At 35.2% G+C, this 21,962-nt stretch overlaps 2 protein-coding genes and 1 pseudogene across 2 annotated transcripts; 2 read left to right on the top strand and 1 right to left on the bottom strand.

The window, feature by feature from the left end:
• Nucleotides 1-153: 153 nt before the first annotated feature.
• LOC100812211 (uncharacterized) lies at nt 154-4,474 on the bottom strand. Its single transcript, NM_001255673.3, has 7 exons — nt 4,384-4,474; nt 3,878-4,302; nt 3,548-3,640; nt 2,370-2,429; nt 2,156-2,230; nt 1,707-1,787; nt 154-588 (listed from the first exon to the last, which is right to left on the bottom strand). The coding sequence occupies exons 1-7, from the start codon at nt 4,457-4,459 to the stop codon at nt 214-216; spliced, it is 1,185 nt and encodes a 394-aa protein (NP_001242602.2). The 5' UTR covers nt 4,460-4,474; the 3' UTR covers nt 154-213.
• Nucleotides 4,475-6,007: 1,533 nt separating this feature from the next.
• Nucleotides 6,008-10,336, top strand: LOC100784965 (uncharacterized; annotated as a pseudogene).
• A 6,098-nt stretch (nt 10,337-16,434) lies between these two features.
• LOC100779946 (uncharacterized) lies at nt 16,435-20,433 on the top strand. The gene is made up of 9 exons (XM_003542241.5): nt 16,435-16,620; nt 16,894-17,032; nt 17,134-17,220; nt 17,824-17,951; nt 18,937-19,033; nt 19,134-19,211; nt 19,299-19,524; nt 19,718-19,941; nt 20,053-20,433. Exons 1-9 carry the CDS (start codon nt 16,544-16,546, stop codon nt 20,095-20,097), a joined length of 1,101 nt encoding a protein of 366 aa, XP_003542289.1. The 5' UTR covers nt 16,435-16,543; the 3' UTR covers nt 20,098-20,433.
• The last annotated feature ends 1,529 nt before the right edge of the window (nt 20,434-21,962 follow it).

The raw sequence follows: 21,962 nt of genomic DNA, 5'->3' as shown, positions 1-21,962 counted from the left end.
CAATTTTGAAAATAAAAATTAACAAAAACAAGGTCTTTTTGTAATTTTAAGGAAAACATGAATTAAAAATGAATACACAAGAGAAACGAAACACCTCTAAAGCTTACATTTCTTCTTCAATAGAATTAGTTATAAAAGAGCAAAAACAATTTTGTAAAACAAGAAATTAAAATTAGTATCGCTTAAAAAGCAAATTGGGTACAATAATAGAAATCACTGCATCTTGTCTTTCCATGTCAAGTAATTACAGAAATTAGGCTTATTGTCCTGGACATCAGAAGTTGATATCTTTTCTACAATGACATAACCATCATGATCAATTCTGTAAGAGACATCAAGTCCCTCCAAAATCAGGTGATAAATTATTTCGTTAGAATTTAAAGCATTCTGCTCTCTTTCACGGACTAAAGTTGTTTCTTCTTGGTGCTCATCAACATCAGAAGTATTACCTAATAGTTCATCGTTTTCTTTCTTAAGTAGAGTATCATGTGGCCGATTTCGCTGGCTCAATGACCGAATATCCCATGAAAGAACCTGCTTTATCAAGCTTTGGAACTCACTTGTTGATGCATAAAGAGACTTCTTTTCCTGAAGCAGTGAGGGAGACTCATCACCCATATTAGAGCAAAAACAAGAAGATTGAAAATTGTGAGTAAAGAAAAAAAAAATCATGTGATCAATAACATACACATTATGAAATAGCAATACAAAACAATAATCAATGCCTTTTTGAGAAAAGAAAAAAAAAATCATGTGATCAATAACATACAAATTATGCAATAGCAATACAAAACAATAACCAATGCCTTTTCCCACTGGGTGGTTTCAACTACATAGATCAAATCACATTATTGTGTTTTGTTAAGAAACAAATTTTCCTAGAGGCCAAATAGATCTGAATCATTTTTTTAACAATTTCACCTGAGATGTTGAGGGCTTCCTCTCCCTTTAATTAAGGGGGTTTCCTCCGTTTGACCAACTCTTCTAAATAGTAACTAGGAACCAGGGACTTACAAGTCCTAATGCACAAGGCTCCCAAGTCCCACGAAGCGGGGTTAGGGGATGACACAAGTGGAGAGCTTGTTTCTAGGATTTGAACCCATGAGTTCTAGGTCACAAGGTAGCAACCTGACTGTTGCACCATGGCTCACCCACATTTTGCAATAAAAATAAAAATAAAAGATAGTCAAATTGGCATGGTACTTTTAAGGATTAAAAAAAAAACATGTAAGGCTAGTTAAGAAGCTAAAACAATATTTTCAAATATAAAACTGAAATATAAGCAAGTAAAACCAGCAGCACTGAATAACTAAGTTTAAGGTTAAAAAAAGTGAAAATAATCAAAAGGCAAGACATAAGAGAAGTATGACGATCAGAGTCATACCCCTTAATTTAAAATATGTACCCTGGAAGAAAAGTTAAATTATACAGTGAGGACTGATGGGGTGCATCCATTCTGTTTAACAATAATTTCAAACAAATAATTAATCAAGGCTTAATTAAGTTTAGTCCTTATAATTTCAAGCTAGGTCATATCAGTCCCTCATTTTCTATTTCTTTTTCTTTCATTTGAGCCACTTAGTTTACCATTTCATTTCAATGTAATCCTTACCATTAACTGAGTTCTCCAAATAGAACAGTTAAGGTTGTGTTTCATTGGATTGGGGGAAGGGTGGACATGACACGATAAGTACTTAACAACTCACCGCCATTATCCAGCAATCTTCGAGTGCTGAAGTAAAGTGATCCGAAAAGCTAATAGAAGCTACAGAAAGCAAGTTATCCTCCTGAAAATTACAATTTTTTTTCTTACAATGAGATAATAAATTATTAAACTTTTACAAAGGGATGTAAGAAAGTATAATATTACTAAAATACATTTCAATTTCATTGGTGACTCTAAATGTGGATGATAACATAAAGCTTTCAAAGAATTAGAATACAAGAGTTTCCGTGACTAGTAAAAGGTATAGATAATTGATTATATATTATTTTTCCAAAATGGGAAGATAAATTTGACATCAAGCTAACAATTGCTTGAGGTTTACTTGTAGTCATTGAAGAATCAAATTGATAGAATCTGTTGAAGATTAATTAAAAAAACTAAACCAATATAAGCAGCAACAGATATAGCTAACAGACAAGGGAGCATTACCATCAACCAATTTGGCACTGCAGCTTCTTGGATGCTGTCACAATATGGTAGGTAAGGCTTGATATCGAGCACGGGCTGTTGATGAGATTCAGAAGCAACATGATTATGCATTCACAGAAAAGCATAAAATTCATAATTAGATAACAATAACACAAGTGGCACATAATCCCAGGAAGGTTAGTATAAAAAGTATGGATTGACAATGGAGGCTTACAGTTCCATCAACCAGATCCACGCCAGAGAGCAAAATCATATTTCCCAGTACAGCCTCTACCTACAGTACACAGTTAGATCAAATGAAAGTCACAAAACTAGGTCCATCATTTTGTTTTTGTTTGTTTGAAGACAAAAGGTTGAAATTCTAGGGATTGGATGGAAAAGGAAACAGAGACAACACACACACACAAAAAAAGAGCCTTTGCATAGATGTGGACTGTGGTACAAAATACTGTTTCTTTTAAAGTATTACCACAAAAACATATGTATACCTTTTACTTTGGATGCAAAACAAGTAACCACTAAAAAAACCCCAAGATTTTCATAATTCATAATAACAAGGGTCAAATCAATTTCCTACCAGCAGTGTGGCCAAAATTTCAATATGCCACAGTGTAGGTTTGAACTTTGTAAGTTGTCACTCTACCTATCCATGATCTGCTCTTCCTTTTTTCTGTAACTGATTCATACTCTTTATCATCCAATCTTAAGCAAAATGACATGTGAGAGTAACTTGTTTACCCAAATCATTGTTGTTAGGCATCGAACTGCCTCAAAACATCGTAGTTTTCTTTTGGATATACTTATCATCACGTGCTATGATGCCTCACCACGAGTTTTTTCTTGCTGCTTTTTCTTTATCAAGAGACATTGTCCTTGATGTATGTTACCTTATTTGGCTGATCTCTTCACATCTTGTGACAGAAATTTGCTGCTATTAATATTAATTATCTTTGGCCTTTCAAAACAAAAATACTTATGACGTGCATTTTCAAAAAATAGTTTCTTGACAACACACCACACTGAATCCATACTTGGGGGGAGGGGTTGAGTTGAACTAATGCAATAACCATACACTAAATGTTAACACAGAAATTATTAATTCAAAAACACGGAATCACTTCTTTCACAACGACAGAAAAGCAATTATCTTACCAACAAGGATCTGAAATCCCAAACTTTCTCTTGGAAATAAATTTGTCATAGGCTTACAACATTTTAGTAATGTGCATTGTACAATAATTAATAAAGGACACGATGCTATTTTCTGAGAAACTCTGGTTTGCTGGTTTCCGAAATTCAACAATATGCATATCAGAGTGATAGTGTCAATCAAGAGAAATGTCATTTGTGAGAAGCATCATTCCACACCATAGTGCCAATATGTGTCCTTACCTTTGCAACTGTGAGTCCAATGGGGCATGGACGATGTGGCGATCGTGTGGCAAACAATCCCTTTCTTCCACCCTTCAGTCTCGGAACCCTCACCTATTCATCCACTGATCCATATGAAAAGACTTCCATAAAATAAAAACTAACGCCCCATAACTATGACAGTACTAAATTAAAATCATGTTTGGATAAATTCCCTCCCAAGCACTTAACTTTTATAAAAACTCCCTCATCTAAATCCTCCAAAAACTAAAGTATATAAAAAATTGATTTAAGCTTATTTGAAGTGAGTGTTTATAACCTAAATGATTAATTGAAAGCAGAGGCACGGACCTTGGCCTTGAACCCTGATTTAGACGGATGCTTCCAGAGCTTCTCGAGATCCGTATTTAAATGAAACACATAGAGAATCCAGCAATGAGAATACTCCGCTAAACCCTCCAGAGACGCCGGCGGAACGCGCGTTGTGTTGAAAACCAAACAGGCCCTAGCAAGTGGGACGAGTAACGGTTGCCTCGGGGTCCCGTTCCTGGTGGAGAAGCATGAGTGGACGACACCAATTGGTATCATGGGATAAGAAGTGAGGTTTAGGTTTTGAGATTTAGGTTGCGACTGTGTTACTTGTTTTCTCAAGGCCAGTTGAGCCCTAATTCGGCCTTGCCTTTCGGAGGCGCATTTGTCGGAGCAAGACTTGAGAGATGCTTCCAGCTCCTCGATTTTCGAGTTCAGATGATTCCATTTTCTCTTTAATACGTATGCTGCAAAATTAATTCCAGTGAGAGAGAGATATGAGCATGGTGAGTGATTGATTGAAATAGCATATATGAATGAATGCCTACCAGAGATGGAAATGGCGGTGACTGTTACGGTTATGCTCACTGTCAACCATTGTGTTTCCCAAATGTTGCCGCGCATCACTTCAGTTCCGATAACCCACTTCTTCTCATGCATCTTCGTTTATTTATACTCCCCCTTCTCTTTTCTTTGTTGACTACTCAAGTCAAAGGTTGAGTCATTGACCAGTTAGGCATGTAATAAGTTTCTTTTTTGCAAATTTATTTAATATTGCAAAAGTTTTAACTAGTGTTTTTTTAACTTAATTAAAAACAGTAACATAGTAACTAAAAGTATATTTTAGGCGTTTACATCCCACACGCAATAAAAAAAAAATAGAAGTGTGTATGGGGCCGATCTGGATTGCATTTCATGAAATCTATGATTTAGTCTAATCAAATTTAAATGAATTTATTTGGTTTGGATTTAATTTAGATTGAGTTGTTTTTCAAGAAAAAAAAAATAAAAACCTAACTCAAAATAAGATATTTGTAAACAGGTTGGATTGGGGTTGAGTTGCTTGTATATAATCAAATGATGAAAGAAAAGGTCATAAATTGCATTGTTGTTATCATCATATAGATTGACATGCTATGTTAAACATGGTTTAAAATTTAAATATGGTTAAACACCACATTCAAGAAGTCTAAAAACCCCCAAATTATAACTATTACTTCATAGTTTGGAAATTTCAATATTCTCAAATAATGAAATGAGTAAAGCAGCTAAAACTTTAACTATATTTAAAATAATTTGAAATAAATTGAAGAGCAAAATAGATTTTTTACAACTAGCTGAGCGTTGAAATCCTAGTTTTATGAGATTGACTAAGTGAAATGGTGAGAACTAAAAAAAAAAGAAATGATTTTACTCTTAGTTATTGAGTCTGATAATAATAGTAACTGATTTTTGTAAATTTTAATATATATATATATATATATATATATAATAATTCAAATTAACGGGTCAATGGATTGAGATATTAAAATTCGTTATTTAACCCAAAACTCGATACCAAACCCAAATTATTTGGGTTGATTTTGATCAATTTAAGTTCATGTATGACCCGTATCCATGAATATTTCTAAAAAAAACTTTGATCTTAGGTTTTTTAATTTTTTAGAAAAAAAGATTATGATGTACTAGCATATGAAGTTTTACAAAATCATCTAATCATAACTTATCATGTATGACAAGTTTATTGATTTTTAAAATAATTATCTTAAAGTAATTCAATCAATAACTTGTGATTAAATGATAGTGTAAAATTATTTTACACAATCTGCGTATAAATATTAAACTCTTAATTTTATTAATTTAAAAAATCATTTTGATTTTCAAAATATAACTAAATAAGGTTGTTTAAACACTTATGAAATACTTTATGATATATTATGAAATTGAGAGAGAAATTGAATAAAATAAAAACAGAAAAAGAATGTTAGAAAATATCTTTCGGTTGTTTTTTCTTAGTTTTTAACAATTAATTTATAAAATTATTTTAAAGAACATTTTTTAAAATAAAAAGCGATAAATGAATTAAAGCATGCCTTTAGTGTAGTATCTTAATTTGTGTTTAATATAAAGTGAGTCATAATTTATAATTCCCTTAAAAAAATTATTATTTTTCCCACCGGATTAAAAAACTTGAGTGTTTGTGAGTGGCGAATGCGATTTTTGTGTGTTGAACTATCAAGCTACATCATCGGATCTATCTGAATGGGGAAAGCACTATCGCGAATTCACCGTGTCAGTGTCAGATACATTCAATTCACACTCTTTATTGCTTTCGTCTCCATTAGTTTCGCATTGCATTGCTTCCTTATCTTTTCCGCCACTTCACTCTTTCTGTTCTTTTCCCCGCTTCCGTTTATTATATTTATATAATATATAATTTTTTGAAGTCGATGCATTCTGAGAATGTAAAACCTCGTTTTAGTTTTTGGAAAATCAAATCCCCTCCATTCTTCTTCTTATTAATTAAACCTGAAAAACTGTTTAACTGAGTGGCTAGGAATACTTGAAAGTGGAGTGTAACTCATTTTACACTTCACAATTTTGATTAGTAGGAAAGTAAGTTGAAAGTGGTTTTGGCCACTTTTTAAGCAACAATGAGAGCAGATCAACACATTTTTGTACCACTCTATTTTCACTTCCTATGTCATTTTTCACAATTCGATTTTCCACTACTTAAACAAGCATGAACCAAAACTAGAAGATAAATTTTGTAGATGATTATTTCGAGCAGTGTAAAAGTGAAAAACATAGCAACCTCGCAAGTTCAACCATTAAGCATGGCGAGCAATTGTTCAATAGAAGGACCACTAGTGGAGGAGTTCACTTATCAAGCAGGATCAGCTCCCTTCAAGAGTTGTCATGCTTCTACCATTGTCGAGGTGATGCTGTACAAAAAATCGTTGCCCATATAAAAGATATTATGGATTTTCTTCGCTTTATTTTTTCAATTTTTGTCAAATGAACTCAATACTATGTTGTTTTGTAGGTTGATAAGGATCATTTTTTGGTTGCTTATTTTGGGGGTACATTCGAGGGGGCACCTGATGTGAAAATATGGGTGCAGACTTACAAGGTAAACGTATATGCTGTACCCCCAAGTCTTTCAATTCATAGGAAACTGGACTTTCTCACACTGTTATATTAATTTGGTGTCTGATTTAGGAAACTAAGCTTTAGTATATTCTGCCAGGGTTTCTTTTCTTTCTCTCTTTCTATATTTTACATTGTGTGTACTATCTGTTTGCTTTGCCTGGCAAATTCAGCATGACATGGTGAGTTTAAGTTTTATCTGGCTGGTACACTAATGAAATCATTTTTACTGCACTGTGCAGCTGAAATTAATTTGTACAAGTGCATGTGGTAATGCAGGTTTGCTATTAAGTAGTTTTATAAATGTGTCTCAAGAAAGTGGCAACAAATTTTGATGTCTAATCTATTTGTCATAAACTGTCTTAATAGTTCCTCATCTTTAGGAGGAGAGTACTGAGCTCTAAAATTTTGAATGCTGCACTAACTTTCTGAACACAATTTTGGTGGATAGAATGGAAGATGGCAAACACCTGTAATTGCTGATGAAGAACCAAATGTTCCTATGTGGAACCCTGCACTGTTCAAACTTCCATCAGATGAGCTACTTCTGTTCTACAAAATAGGCCAAGAAGTTCAGAAGTAAAGTTTATGTCCTCAGTCCTCTTACATCTATTTTGGGACAGTACAGACATTCATTGCTGCAATGCTTTTATATATGGTAGTTGTTAAGACAACTTGGTTTATCCTGCATGTCATTAAGACAACTTTTTCCTCGGTCCTTTTTCTTCCAACTATGATGTCTTTATTGGAGATATCATAAAAACATATGCATGTCTAAATTATTAATCAGTTTAGTAAGTCTTATGATATGACAAGAGCATTTTTTCACCCTATGTAAAATTCATGGGTGGTTCTGGCTTTTGGTCCAGATAAAACTATGCTGTATAGAACATCATAAGCATTTTCATATGTGTTACTTCTTCTCCTTAGTAAAATCCTGGTAACTGGGTGGTTAGAATGATATTATTAGGCACTCCCATATGGTTAAGGGCAAGAATGGGATCCACTTAGACCATACGAAACTTGTAGATGTTGCAATAGGTGTGGGAAGCATGGTGATAAAGTTAGTGGCTGTAGGATATAGGGAAGAAAGGGAAAATGAAATAGGAGAGAATCATTTTTGGGTGGCTGTTGCTGCAGGGCAGAGAAGTTTTCCATCTCTGATTTGTTTGCTTTCATTGTCAGTTGCTATACAGTAAATTCAGTTCCAATCGAATATATTCATAGAATACTATAAACAGAAAAATTTCTGCATGAAAGTTCATAGTTATGGATAGAATCATTTCTAACCGGTAAAGAAAAAAAATTAGAAATTTATATGGAAATGTTTCCATGACAAATAATATATTGGAAAGATGTATGCATAATTCACTGTAACCCCCTAGTAAGTTGCAGTGCTGCCATTAGATTGAAATGTTTGAATGAGGGCTTTGTCTAGGATGAAGTTATTTATTCACCCCTCCCCTTCTCACCATATAGGACTTTAGGTAATTTTAAGTTTAATATTTGTCTTTACATGAGCAGAATGGGTGTATTTATTTCAGGTGGAGTGGATTCATTAAACGCTCATATGATAAAGGCAAAACTTGGACAGAAAGAGAACAGCTTCCTTCTGGTATATTAGGACCTATAAAAAATAAGGTACAACAGAATCTATTTCACCGTATTTTATCAATGGCAAGAGGTTTGGAATTTTATAGCTTTATTTAATTTATTCTTCATTACTTCTGAATTTGCTTATTATGTTTCAGCCCATTTTGCTAGAAAATGGCATTTTGCTTTGTGGATCATCAGTTGAAAGCTGGAACTCCTGCCTGGGGTGCGTGGGTGGAGGTTTTAAATGAACTCATCCTAGTTGACTTGTTTGTTTCAGTGATCTTAGAAATGTTAACTTGCTGGCGTTTATTACTACTTGTGTGCAATAGGTAACAACAGATTTTGGTAGGTCATGGAGCAAGCATGGCCCAATTTACATTGAAAATGAACCTCTGAGTGTGATTCAACCGGTACCTTATCAGACTGCAGATGGGAAGCTGCGCGTCTTATTACGATCCTTTGATGGCATTGGTAGAGTATGTATGTCAGAATCATCTGATGGTGGCAAGACTTGGGGATATGCAAAACCTACTCAGCTCCCCAACCCAAATTCAGGTCAATTTTGCAAACTATATTGCATTCAAATTTTTGCTGCATAATTATGACATTTTTTTACTGAACTGTAAGAACTAAGTTGATCATGGATTACTTCAATTTTGACGTTTTTACTACACCCTGAGTATCCCTTTTCATTCTTTTGCTACTTATCTATTTTGTGCATTAATGGCACATCTGTCTATCATTGTTTACTAGGTATTGATGGGGTTAAGCTTAGAGATGGCCAGTTATTGCTTGCTTATAATACTGTATCAAGGAGTGTGCTTAAAGTGGCACTCTCTAAGGATGATGGCGATTCCTGGTGCGAGGTTCTCACATTGGAGGATACATCGGGAATGGAATTCTCATATCCTGCTGTAATCCAGGATAGTGATGGGCGAATACATATCACCTATACATATAATAGGACACAAATTAAGGTACAAACTTAAATTTTTATGTGGTAGTTGATTTTAAGTTGTAGGTTTCAGTTGTTATAATTTGAGGAGGGCTGACAGTCTCTTCAGTTGCAACACTGCTTATTCTGAGTTCCAGCTTATTATGTCTAGATGTAGATTGTATCTCAGCTATATTCCAAACTCATTCTTTGGCAAGAGCGTCTTGATCTTAAGCTAGTGTCCAACTGTTTGATCATATACCAAGTTATATTTATTTTCTTCTTTTGAGTGAAATGAAATAAGCACTTTATGTTCAAAATAAAATTTGAGGATGGTTGACTTTTTTTTCCAGCAATGGTTGAGGTTCTTTTTGTTAATTAATCTGCAATTGGTTTCATGCATTTCCTAATAATATTAACCTCCTATCTTCTTTTTTGGCAGCATGTCGTTCTTCGGCCAAGTTGATGAGGAGTAAATTGTTTCAATTTAGAAAAAGCAGAAGCAACCAATCCTATACGTCTCTGATCATATGTGGCCTTTTCTGTCATCAGTAGATGTAACTTGTAAGCACATGAGCTAGGACTAAAAGCATGAGTATTCATTGTTTATTACAAACTTCTTATTTCCAATTTTTATATTTGGGGTACAGTTATTCTTAATTTTTTAAAGATTTTTTTTATACGGGACAGTTTTTTTTTTGGTATAACTTTTTTTTGAATTCATCTACATTATCATATGTACTATCCTTCGATCAATAAAAGCTAACTAAAAGTTTGCTTGTTATCAATTATACTCTTATCAAGAAAAGAGAAAACATAATAGCTAATAAAATTTCAAAGTAGTAAATGAGAGAGATAAATGATTTATTAGGAAACTATAAATAATTTATTAATATAGAGAAGTTTAATTATTTTTCTTAATTTATGTGTTATATAATTAAATGGCAAATAAAAATTGCGGAGTAAATAAAACAAACTTTTGAAAAAAAGAGTAAAAACTTAAAAATTATATTCTTTGGGTCTTACTAATTATTAGTGTTTTAAAGACATTGATTAATTGAGCTTAACAAATATATATAGTATTCATAATTTTTTTTGTAGTACTAATCAATATTAATTTTGTTATATTATTTATAAACAAAAAGTTTAATCAATATATTAATTTTTTACACTGATGTAATATAATTTAATATTTGTTTACATTTAAAATATATTATTTTAACCTAATTTGTAAAGGATATTAAGAGTTAATTTGTGGAAATGCTCCTTTTGTTTGTTGTGAATAATTTGTGGAATAAGTTTGTAACTTTTATTGATAAATTTGATATTAGTTTACAGTGATATATATACAAGTGAACAGTCCTAATATGTAGTGAATCAAGTTACCAATCTCCTAATAATTCTCAACCAATCAGAATTGGAAATAACAGATTTGCACGGCTAAATAATTAAAGGAATTGAAAACTAATTATTATGATTGATATCCTCCCGCAAGTTGTATAATCTGGATGAGAGATGCAACTTGGACAGTAGCGATTCGAACCGAGGGCGAAGCAGAGGCTTTGTTAGAATATCAGCAAGTTGATCATCGGTAGACACAAAAGACACTCGAAACTTGCCATGTTGAACATGTTCTCGGACAAAGTGGTAGGCTAAGGCTATATGTTTCATCCGAGAGTGGAAGACAGGATTAGCACTGAGATTTGTGGCACCAAGATTGTCACAGTATATGACTGGATTGGCAGTGGGCATGTGACCAAGTTCTGTGAACAAGGAAAGAACCCATAATAGTTCACTAGCCGTGTCAGCCAAGGCTTTGTATTCTGCTTCAGTTGATGATCGAGCAACAGAACGTTGTTTGCGGGAGCTCCAGGAGATGGGAGTGTTACCGAAATACAACAAGTAACCAGCGGTTGAAACATAATCATCCTTGTCACCAGCCCAATCAGCATTCGAGTAGGCATGAAAGGTCAAAGGAGCAGTCGCTGAGATGAAGACTCCTTTGTCACAAGAGCCCGCCAAATATCAGAGCACTCGTTTGAGTGCAGACCAATGCGTCGTTCTTGGATTTTGCATGAACTGTGCGAGTTTGTTAGTGCTTAAGGCGATATCTGGACGTGTAAGACTCAAGTATTGAAGGCTTCCAACTAGTGTGCGGTACTCCTTTGGAGAGGGTAGGAGATCACCAGAATCCTTAAGTAATTGAACACTCGCTGACAAAGGAGTGGATGCTGGTTTTGTATTTGTCATGCCTGATTTATGTAGCAGATCAATGATATATTTCCTTTGTGAAAGAAACACTCCTGCAGCGGAAGGAATTACTTCGACACCCAAGAAATAACTGAGACATCCAAGATCTTTTAACGAAAACCGAGCAGCAAGTGTGGCAATGAGTTTGGACAGCTCTGCAGATGAATTTCCAGTGATAATTATATCATCAACATATACTAATAAGTAAAGTGTAACCTCTGGTTTTTGGTAGATGAAAAGAGATGCATCTGCAGTGGAATTGACAAAACCAAGGGAGAGCAGAAATACGCGAAGCTCCGTATACCAGGCGCAGGGTGCTTGCTTCAGCCCATAGAGTGCCTTTTTGAGGCGACAAACATGATCAGGAAAGTTTTTGTTGACAAAACCAGGTGGTTGTATCATGAAGACTTCCTCCTTAAGTGTCCCTTGAAGAAATGCATTGTTGACATCAAGCTGACGTATGGGCCACCCTTGACGAACTGCAAGAGTTAGGACAATGCGAATGGTCACCGGTTTAACAACGGGGCTAAAAGTTTCTGTATAGTCCCAACCAGAGCGTTGGTGAAACCCTTTGGCGACTAACCGAGCCTTGTAACGATCAATTGATCCGTCTGGATTTCGTTTGATTCGAAATACCCATTTACAACCAACCAAATTTTGATCAGAGGACCGACTGACAAGATCCCAAGTGTTGTTGTGGTGTAAGGCATCAAATTCGGCTTGCATGGCTGAGCGCCAATCAAGGTCGCGAAGGGCCTGGGTGATGGTGTTGGGTTCAATGGGAGAGGAGGCTTGGACATGGAGATTAAGCTTTTGGATGGGTTTGATAATGTTGTTTTTAGACCGAGTGATGATCCCACCTCCATTTGGGTTGACAATGGTTTGGGGTGGTGGAGCAGAGAGTTGCGGGGATGATTGTGAGGTTGGAGGAGGAGATTGAGTGGGGTTTGTGGGTTCGGTGGAGGACTGGGCCATATATGGGGAGTTGGTGATGGATGGGGAGGAAGGGGCAGGAGATGAATCTTCCGGTGGGTTCATGGGTTGTAAGATGGAGAGTTGAAGTGGGCCTGTTTGTTGCTCCGGACTTGGACTAGCGTGAGTTACTAGGGAGTTGAACGGGAATTCAGATTCAACGAACTTCACATGCCGAGAGGTGTAGATCCTTCCTGTTGTGGGATCGAGACACAAATATGCATGTTGATAAGCCGAATAACCTACAAAAACACACATAGCAGACTTTGGTGCAAGTTTATGGTTAGCATATGGTTTAGTCCAGGGAAAACACAAACATCCAAAACACTTTAACTTATGATAATCCGGACTAATGTTAAGCAATTTAGAATAGGGTGATTGGTACCCAAGAATTGGAGTTGGGAGGCGATTTATGAGATAAGCGGCGGTGGTCATGGCGTGAGGCCAATAGGTGAGGGGCAAGCCCGAGTGATGGAGAAGAGAGAGACTGGTTTCAGCAATGTGACGATTCCGGCGTTCTGAAATTTCATTATGTTCAGGTGTATGAGGTGGCGTTGTATGATGACTTATACCATGATTTAGTAAAAAAGGGCGAAGACCAATATATTCGCCACCATTGTTTGTGTAAAGAATTTTTATTTTGTGATGATAGAAATTTTCAACTAGCGATTTAAATTTGGGAAATATAGTTTGCACATCAGATTTTCGTTTCATTGGATATAGCCAAATATAACGAGTAAAATGATCAACAAACATGCAATAATAGCGAAGACCATCAATTGATAAAATAGGAGAAGTCCAGACATCAGAGAAAATTATTTCTAATGGATAACAAGATTGAAGAGTTGATTCATGGAATGGAAGTTTATGACTTTTGTTAATTTGACACGAGTGACAATCGGATTGCGGAAATTTATTTGAGCCTAAGGAAAAATGTTTCTGAACAAATTTGAAAATAGAAGATGAAGGGTGCCCAAGCCTATGATGCCATGATGCAGAGGATTCTATTCGAACCGTGTGGACGGAGGGTGAGGTGGCGGGCTAGAGATAGAGTCCATCCACACATGAGCCTTTATGGGTTGTGTGACCCGTCTGCAAGTCCTTCACATAAAAAGAGTTTGGCAGGAAAACAACAACAGAGTTGGTTTGTTGGGTAAGTTTAGAGACAGAGATTATTTTTTGTTTCATGGAAGGAACACACAGAGCATTAGACAAGGATAAATCATTAAGTAAAAGTGTTCCAGAATGAGTGATGTTTAAACCTAAACCATTACCCATAAACAGTGAGTCAGGACCAGTGTACGGATGATGAAGCGCCAGATTATCGAGATCATTGGTTACGTGATGTGTCGCTCCACTGTCAAACAGAAAATCATGTTGCGATGGGCCGGCAGTTGCAGTATTGACCTGAACCTGTCCAGTGTGAGCCGGAGAGTTACGAGGTGGTAGTGGGACACTAGGATGCTGCTGCTGGAAGGTTTTGCACTGAGAGAGAACATGACCTTTGATGTTGCACCACTGACAGCGGCCGAGAAAAGGTTTGCGAGATGCTTTGGCATAGGTGTTTTTGAGAAGGATCCAGAGATCATGCGAGGTCTTGGTGTGAGACACCAGGGAGGCCACTTCATTAGAGAGAGTGGTGAGGAGAGCACCATATATAAGGCGGTCCTGTCGACGCCAGGTTTGGTAAGCAGGATTCTGAGTTGTTACTGGAAGTGATGCAGTGGTGGGGGTCGTTTCCGACGGCGCAGGAAAAGATCCATCTGGATATTGGAGGAGATCATAGCCATCAAGGAGAGCTTCAACTTGTTGTTTCCAATTAGGATAATTGTTGGGAAGAAGTTTGGTGACATTGGTGAAAGTGATGCAAGCAAGGGGTTTGGATGGCTCATGGGGGTTGGGAATGAAGGAGTTGTTGTCGGCCATGGGAGGCAAGGGTGGGGAACGACGTCCTTAATTGAAGAAATAGGGAATGGGTGGATCGTTTAGGCTGATACCATATAGAGGAATAAGTTTGTAACTTTTATTGATAAATTTGATATTAGTTTACAGTGATATACATATATACAAGTGAACAACCCTAATATGTAGTGAATCAAGCTACCAATCTCCTAATAATTCTCAACCAATCAGAATTGGAAATAACAGATTTGCACGGCTAAATAATTAAAGGAATTGAAAACTAATTATTATGATTGATATAGAGAAGTTTAATTATTTTTCTTAATTTATGTGTTATATAATTAAATGGCAAATAAAAATGGCGGAGTAAATAAAACAAACTTTTGAAAAAAAGAGTAAAAACTTAAAAAATATATTCTTTGGGTCTTACTAATTATTAGTGTTTTAAAGACATTGATTAATTGAGCTTAACAAATATATATAGTATTTATAATTTTTTTTAGTACTAATCAATATTAATTTTGTTATATTATTTATAAACAAAAAGTTTAATCAATATATTAATTTTTTACACTGATGTAATATAATTTAATATTTGTTTACATTTAAAATATATTATTTTAACCTAATTTGTAAAGGATATTAAGAGTTAATTTGTGGAAATGCTCCTTTTGTTTGTTGTGAATAATTTATACTTATGTAACTGCTAAATAGAACTAAACATTGCCAAGAAGAAAAACAAATAAAATTACCACTATAGTGAGAGACGTTACGTGATATAATTTCCAATCACAGCAGAGAGAGAGACACATGCTAGAGTCAGGTCTATTTATCCATGGACCACAGCGCACATACGTTGGGAATTTGGCTTTTCCATTACCAATTTCCCTTCTTTATAAAAATTAAAAAAAAATGCAACGAAGAAAATGTATTTGCTAGTAATTGGATACATATTTGAGGGGAATGAATTTTTTAGTAAATAGTAAACTTTTATGATTAATAAAATATTTTTTTCCACAAATATACTTGCTATAAAGAAAAAAACTGCCGGAAAAACTTTCACGAGGTTCAAAACCAAAATCATACATAGAAGGCCACCACTTCGTTATTCGTTACAAATATGCTATATCAGGATTTGATTGGAACCTTCTGCTTTCACGAGGGCTCTATCAGGATTAAGTTATATAATTGAAGAATACTTCTCATCTCTGTTCGAGCTTATGCATTAAATTAACCCCCAAAACCAGTCCTAGTCCGGTTCAAGTTTGTATGTTATTCTATTTATTCTAATTTGGATTCCAGCTTGTAACACCATTAAACAATTTTCAAAAGAAACTCGAAATTATTTTGAAAAACAACATTGGAATCCTGTTGGTTCTACATCGACAAAAATCTTAAATAATTAGTGTATTTATTTCTTAAACACGAAAATATTGAGTACTTTTAGGTGATTTAGACATGTAAAGAAGGCAGCAAAATTATAGATAAAACAATTTAGAAATTAATAATTTTCATTTACTTACAAACGTAATTTACAATAAAATATTTCGATATCATCTTATTTATATAGTACGAAATATTTGTTTTTAATTGTATAAACACAAACATGCTTATCGGGTGCAGTAGAATGCAAATATTTTAATGGACAGCACAGTGCCAGTAGTAACAGAACATGTGATGTCAGGTCAATACATCAAATAAAATGAACGGCAAAAGATGACATTTTTTCTAGTAATTTTTTTTACAACTAGCATAAGTGATGTGCTGAGAGAAGTAAAAATAAAAATATAATTTTAGTATATATGAATATATAGTTTTAACAATGTGTTATTTCCCTCCCACGTTGAACACAGTTTGCTTTGCAGGTATCAATATTCAGTTGGAGGGAGTGTGGAAGTGGAACCATGTCTTTGTTCCTTACCTCTGTACATTTGGTGTTCATACTCTCTAGTATCATTCAGAGAGCTTACTCCTTCTCTGGGTATGCAATCCCCTTACCTCTTCCTCTTTCATACCGCAGAAAGAACCATGATTTGATTTTATCGTTTTCATACTATGATTCTTTTTTATGTTGGTCCTTTGACTCCTTTCTGCTCATGTTCACAAGCCTTGATGCTTGACACTATAAGTTTCTGTGGGTAGTAGACTATAATATTCTGATCTAAAATGAGACTCAAGTGAGAAGCAATTATTAAGTTTCACAGTTCTTCAATATTCTTGTAATAAGCTATGATCAAGTTGCAAACTTATGCAGGCCAAACTCTACAAATTCAGGTGCCGATAGCTTAGGCAATAAAAACAGCAGCTACGTAAAAGGGCCTGTTGTGGAGGAATTCACTTTTCCTGAAAGATCAACTCCCTTCAACAGCTGTCATGCTTCTACCATTGTTGAGGTTGTAAATTACAAAATAGTTTTTGTTCTGGTCCTTGTTTTAAATAATCATTGGGTTTTTGTCATAGTATTATAACAGAATATCTATTTTTACTTCACCAGGTTGGGAAGGGTCATTTTTTGGTTGCCTATTTCGGTGGCTCATCTGAGGGGGCACCAGATGTAAAAATATGGTTGCAGACTTATAAGGTAGATGCATTAATTAAATAATTAAATCTACCGTATATATAGATAGATACAATGTTACATTGTCATCTATCTAACATTTGCCGATCAAAAAAAAAAAAAAACCCATTGCCACTATCTGTCTAGTCATAAGAGATTGGGCACACTTGTGCAGTCAGAGTAATTTTGATGTTTAATTCGAAACCTAAACCTCGTGTTTTTTTTTTTTTACAAATTTTACTGCCAGAATTTCCTGGTTTAGTATTCTTTTTTGGTTTGTGGCTAGAGTATACATATGGCCTGTGGATTGCTCTTGCAAAACAAAATTAGTGACATACTAGGAGTTGGAGGTTCTACTTGAATGTCATCAATGGAGATGCATCTCCTGTAGAACTGAAATTAATAATTTTACTTTGGCCATTTTTTATTTACAGAATACATAAAACAAAAAATGTAACTTTGAAAGTACATAAATTTGCAAAAGTGACATGTAACATTGTAATCATCCTTGTAGAAGTTGTATTAATTGTTTCCTATTCCTATCATTGTAACATTGGGGGCAGATGTTACTTGGCTTTAAAGTTTTGACAACTCGCTTTAGTTTGTGAATGCAAATTTGATTGGTAGAGTGGCAGATGGAAATCACCTATAATTGCTGATGAAGAGCCAAATGTTCCTATGTGGAACCCTGTACTGTTCAAACTTCCATCCAATGAGTTACTGCTGTTCTACAAAATAGGCCTAGATGTTCAAAAGTAAAGCTTCAAACCTTACAATCTTCTTGTGTGTGTGTGGATATCTGTTATGCTCGCTGCCATTCCCTTTTATTTGGTAGTAAAATTCCTCTGATTAAAGCAATTGGGTATCAATTTGAGCCTAACTATTACAATCGCTTTATACACCACCAGACTAGACTACTTAACAGGCCAATAATGCTATGTTCTTCACAATTGAGAAATGATCCTCAATTTCCGTAAAATTCTATTCCTTCGTAAAGAGGGACTGGTCTTTCTCGGCTCTGTATTAAAATGTCAAAATATTGTTTCACTGTACCAATTATTGTATGGAAAATTGCAATTATAAGAACATTTCCCACCTGTTTCTTTACTCTGCAAATCCTACATAAAGTAGGATGGATACATTGACTATGATTCCCAACTGTGTCAGCTTGGTTTTTGTTTTCATTGGTGCTTTTGTATGTTTTTATGGTTATGAATCTGTGAAGTGTATTATTTGACAATGAAATTTGGAAGAAAGTCGCAGTCTAATACCTAAGATGAAATCCCTGTAATAAAGAAGTTGAGTTCAGCTAGTGATAGCATCATACATTATGGAATGTCTACGTTCCCAAATATGAATGTGTGACAATCCATTAACTGAGATCCATGTTTTGGTACTGAATATCACTTTGTAGTAAAACCGTTTTAATTTTAAATTCGTGTTAATCTTTTCAGTAATGCACAGATTCCTTTCAGAAATGGTTATTTTAAATTATAATGATTTGCAATTGAGAAACAGGAAATCTCTTTATTTGAAAGTTAGGTTTTATAGCAAATAATTGTTTTAAAGAAGACAATATCAATTGAAGATTCATTTTAAATGGCATGCCAAAGAGTTCCAGCTCTGCTTCTTTAATCAAAATGCTTTTATCTTAATCAGTTATGGTTGTCATCATACTCCAATGTAGGAGGCTCTAATTAATTTGGAACAAATGAGAAGAATTAGATTATTTAATTTCAGGTGGAGTGGATTCATGAAACGCTCATATGATAAAGGAATTACTTGGACAGAAAGAGAACAACTTCCTTCTGGTATATTAGGACCTATCAAGAATAAGGTGAAACAAAAACCACTTCATATTATTTTGTCTGTGCGTTGGAGCTCACATTCAGGACAAATTTATGTTCTTAGTTCTGAATTCAATTACTGTTTTTCAGCCTCTCTTGCTGGAAAATGGTGACTTACTATGTGGATCTTCTGTTGAAAGCTGGAACTCCTGGGGAGCATGGGCAGAGGTTTCTAATGGAACTGATCATAGTCATGCAATTGCAATTGATCTTGATTAGCTAGTTAACTTCTATAGCTTTGTGGCATGGTAACAGGTTACGACAGATTTTGGCGGGGCATGGAGAAAGTATGGCCCGATTTACATTGAGAATAAGCCCCATGGTGTGATTCAGCCAGTACCATACCAGACTGCAAAGGGGACACTGCGTGTTTTGCTTAGATCCTTCACCGGCCTCGGAAGGATTTACATGTCAGAATCCTTTGATGGTGGCAAAAGTTGGGGGTATGCAAAGCCTACACAACTCCCCAACCCAAACTCAGGTTAACTTTCCAAACTATTCATGTTGCATGCTCTAATATTTAACTGAACTACAATAACAAAGTTGATCTTTAATTGCTCTCTACTTTTGAAGTTTTGGCTAAGTTTTCCTTACTTGTTGTGTGCTACACATGTATTTTACGTCCTCATGCATGCATCAGTGGCTCATATAAGAAACATCTTTTGTTGTATTAGGTATTGATGGGGTTAAACTGAAAGATGGCCGTCTATTGCTTGCTTATAATACAATTTCAAGGGGTGTGCTTAAACTTGCCCTCTCTGAGGATGATGGTGATTCCTGGCATGAGGCACTTACATTGGAGGATACATTGGGAATGGAATTCTCATATCCTGCTGTTATTCAAGCAAGTGATGGGCGAGTACATGTCACTTATACATATAAAAGGACACAAATTAAGGTAAAGGCTTCAAATTTGTATAGCAGTAGCAAATTCTTTCTTTCCTTCCATAGCATTATTCTGCAAGGTCTTGATATGACTAACCTCCTTTCCTTATTTTAATTTGTACAGCACGTTGTTGTTAGGCCAAGGCGATGCAAATCTACTTGTTTCTGATAGGCAGGCAGAGATAACATTAATGTCTGCAATATGTATGGCCTTTTTGTATCAGCAGTTACAGATAAATAACGCAATGACTATGGCCCAAATTGATTCAATGTTTTCATCTAATCTCTAAAAATAACATTAATGTCTTTTTTTCTTCTTTTTTTTCACAAGGGTAAGTTGGTAGCTTATAGGTAGTTTTCAGGAGTTTATAAGTCAAATGTTAGTGTCAAGTAACTTGGTTGTGTTTGATATTTTGACAATTTGACTAGGACAAAGAGAAAGATCCCCTTCCCCAAAATTTATGTTCAGACAAGGATCATATAATAATAATTTTACTTTGTTTCAGCCCATGAGACTATTGTGTCTTTTTCAACATGTCAGAAAGATTCCCACAAAATTTCCTGCACTCCTACTATTGCTTCATGCTTCATGCTGCACCTCAATTCGGAATGCAATGGGGTGCACTAGGAAGCAATTGTGGGAGTACAAAAAGTAACACGTTGATAACACACATGGGCCTAATAAAGGTTCATGATTTGCTTTGGGAATTACTATTTCTACTCTCCCTTCTGCTAATACACTCCCTTTTGCTTGGTTTTATTCAAAAATACCCTGACAAATACACTCCTCATTTGTCACTCGTCTCTCCATGACCTGTGCGTTTGTCTTTTCAAGGCTTCAAGGCCAAATTTTGGATTGAATGAACTTGGTTGTTGGGGGCTATTCTCAATTTCACTCTCGTGTATTTGTTGGCACTTGAAACCTTCCATGACATCATTATCATCATGTTTGAGCACGGTGCCTATTCAATTCTGGATAGGTTTGGAGCCTTGGTGTACAAAAGGGCTAATTTTGTTGTTGTTGGCTTTGGTGCACGGGCAGCAGGAACTACAATTTCGAATGCATGAAGCATCATTCAATTTGGCTTGTTTCAATGTGGTCTATGGAAATTCTCGATGCCTGCAAAAAGCTTCAAGGGGCATATTCCCTTTTGTTTGTCACCAAAAACAAGTTTGGTGCCGTGAAGAACTCTTTGGATTTCAACCCTTGTTGTGGGGAGAAGGAATGGTGTTTATGGATTTTGACTCTAAAATGTGTGCTTTTGATTTGATCGAAGAGGGAGGTGTAATCTAGAGAAGCTTTTCAAATGATCAAGGAAGTGTAGTTTTTTTTGGGTATAATTGGAATGAAAAATTAAAAGGGTAGTGTATTAGCGGGAGGGGGTAGTGACTATAGGAATTGTCTTTGCATTTTGTAGAAGTCTAGTAATACGGATAAAAGGCCTCTTTATGAAAGCGATGGGCCTGGGCTTATAAATTTAGTAATTTAAGACGAATGAATAAATTAATAAACGAAAACAAAAGCAACAAAAATGCCTTGTTATGAATCACATGATGGGGCTAGGCCTAAAAATCTAGCAATTTAAGGCGGATGAATAAAGACAAAAAAGAGAAAATATCAGAGGTTGTGGTTGAACCCAGAATTCAATGCTCCCAAAGCGAAAAAGATGTAAAAAAAATCATTTAATTGAAGAAACATACGTAAGGGAACTAAAGTTGTGGTGGTCAGCGTGGGGCCAAACCTAGGCAACACAAAGACGGACATCTAACCCCCTCAAAAATAAATAGGCAAAATTGTATTTTTATCCTCCAGTTTATTTTTAGTTTCGGATTTAGTCATCCAATAATTTAATTCACAAATTTGGTTCTCCTATTTTATAAAATCGTGTAATGTTGATCTTCCAGGCTACAATTGGATGTTGATCTTTCAGGCTACAATTGGATGTTGATCGTTAATAAGTGATGTTGAATGTCACGTTTTTATTGGATGATGACTGTCGCATGTCATGTTTTGATTGGTCAATGAAAACAACA

The sequence above is a fragment of the Glycine max genome, chromosome 13 (assembly GCF_000004515.6).
Source record: "Glycine max cultivar Williams 82 chromosome 13, Glycine_max_v4.0, whole genome shotgun sequence".
In the NCBI taxonomy this organism is placed as follows: domain Eukaryota; kingdom Viridiplantae; phylum Streptophyta; class Magnoliopsida; order Fabales; family Fabaceae; genus Glycine; species Glycine max.
This window is presented reverse-complemented; position numbering and strand designations above follow the sequence as displayed.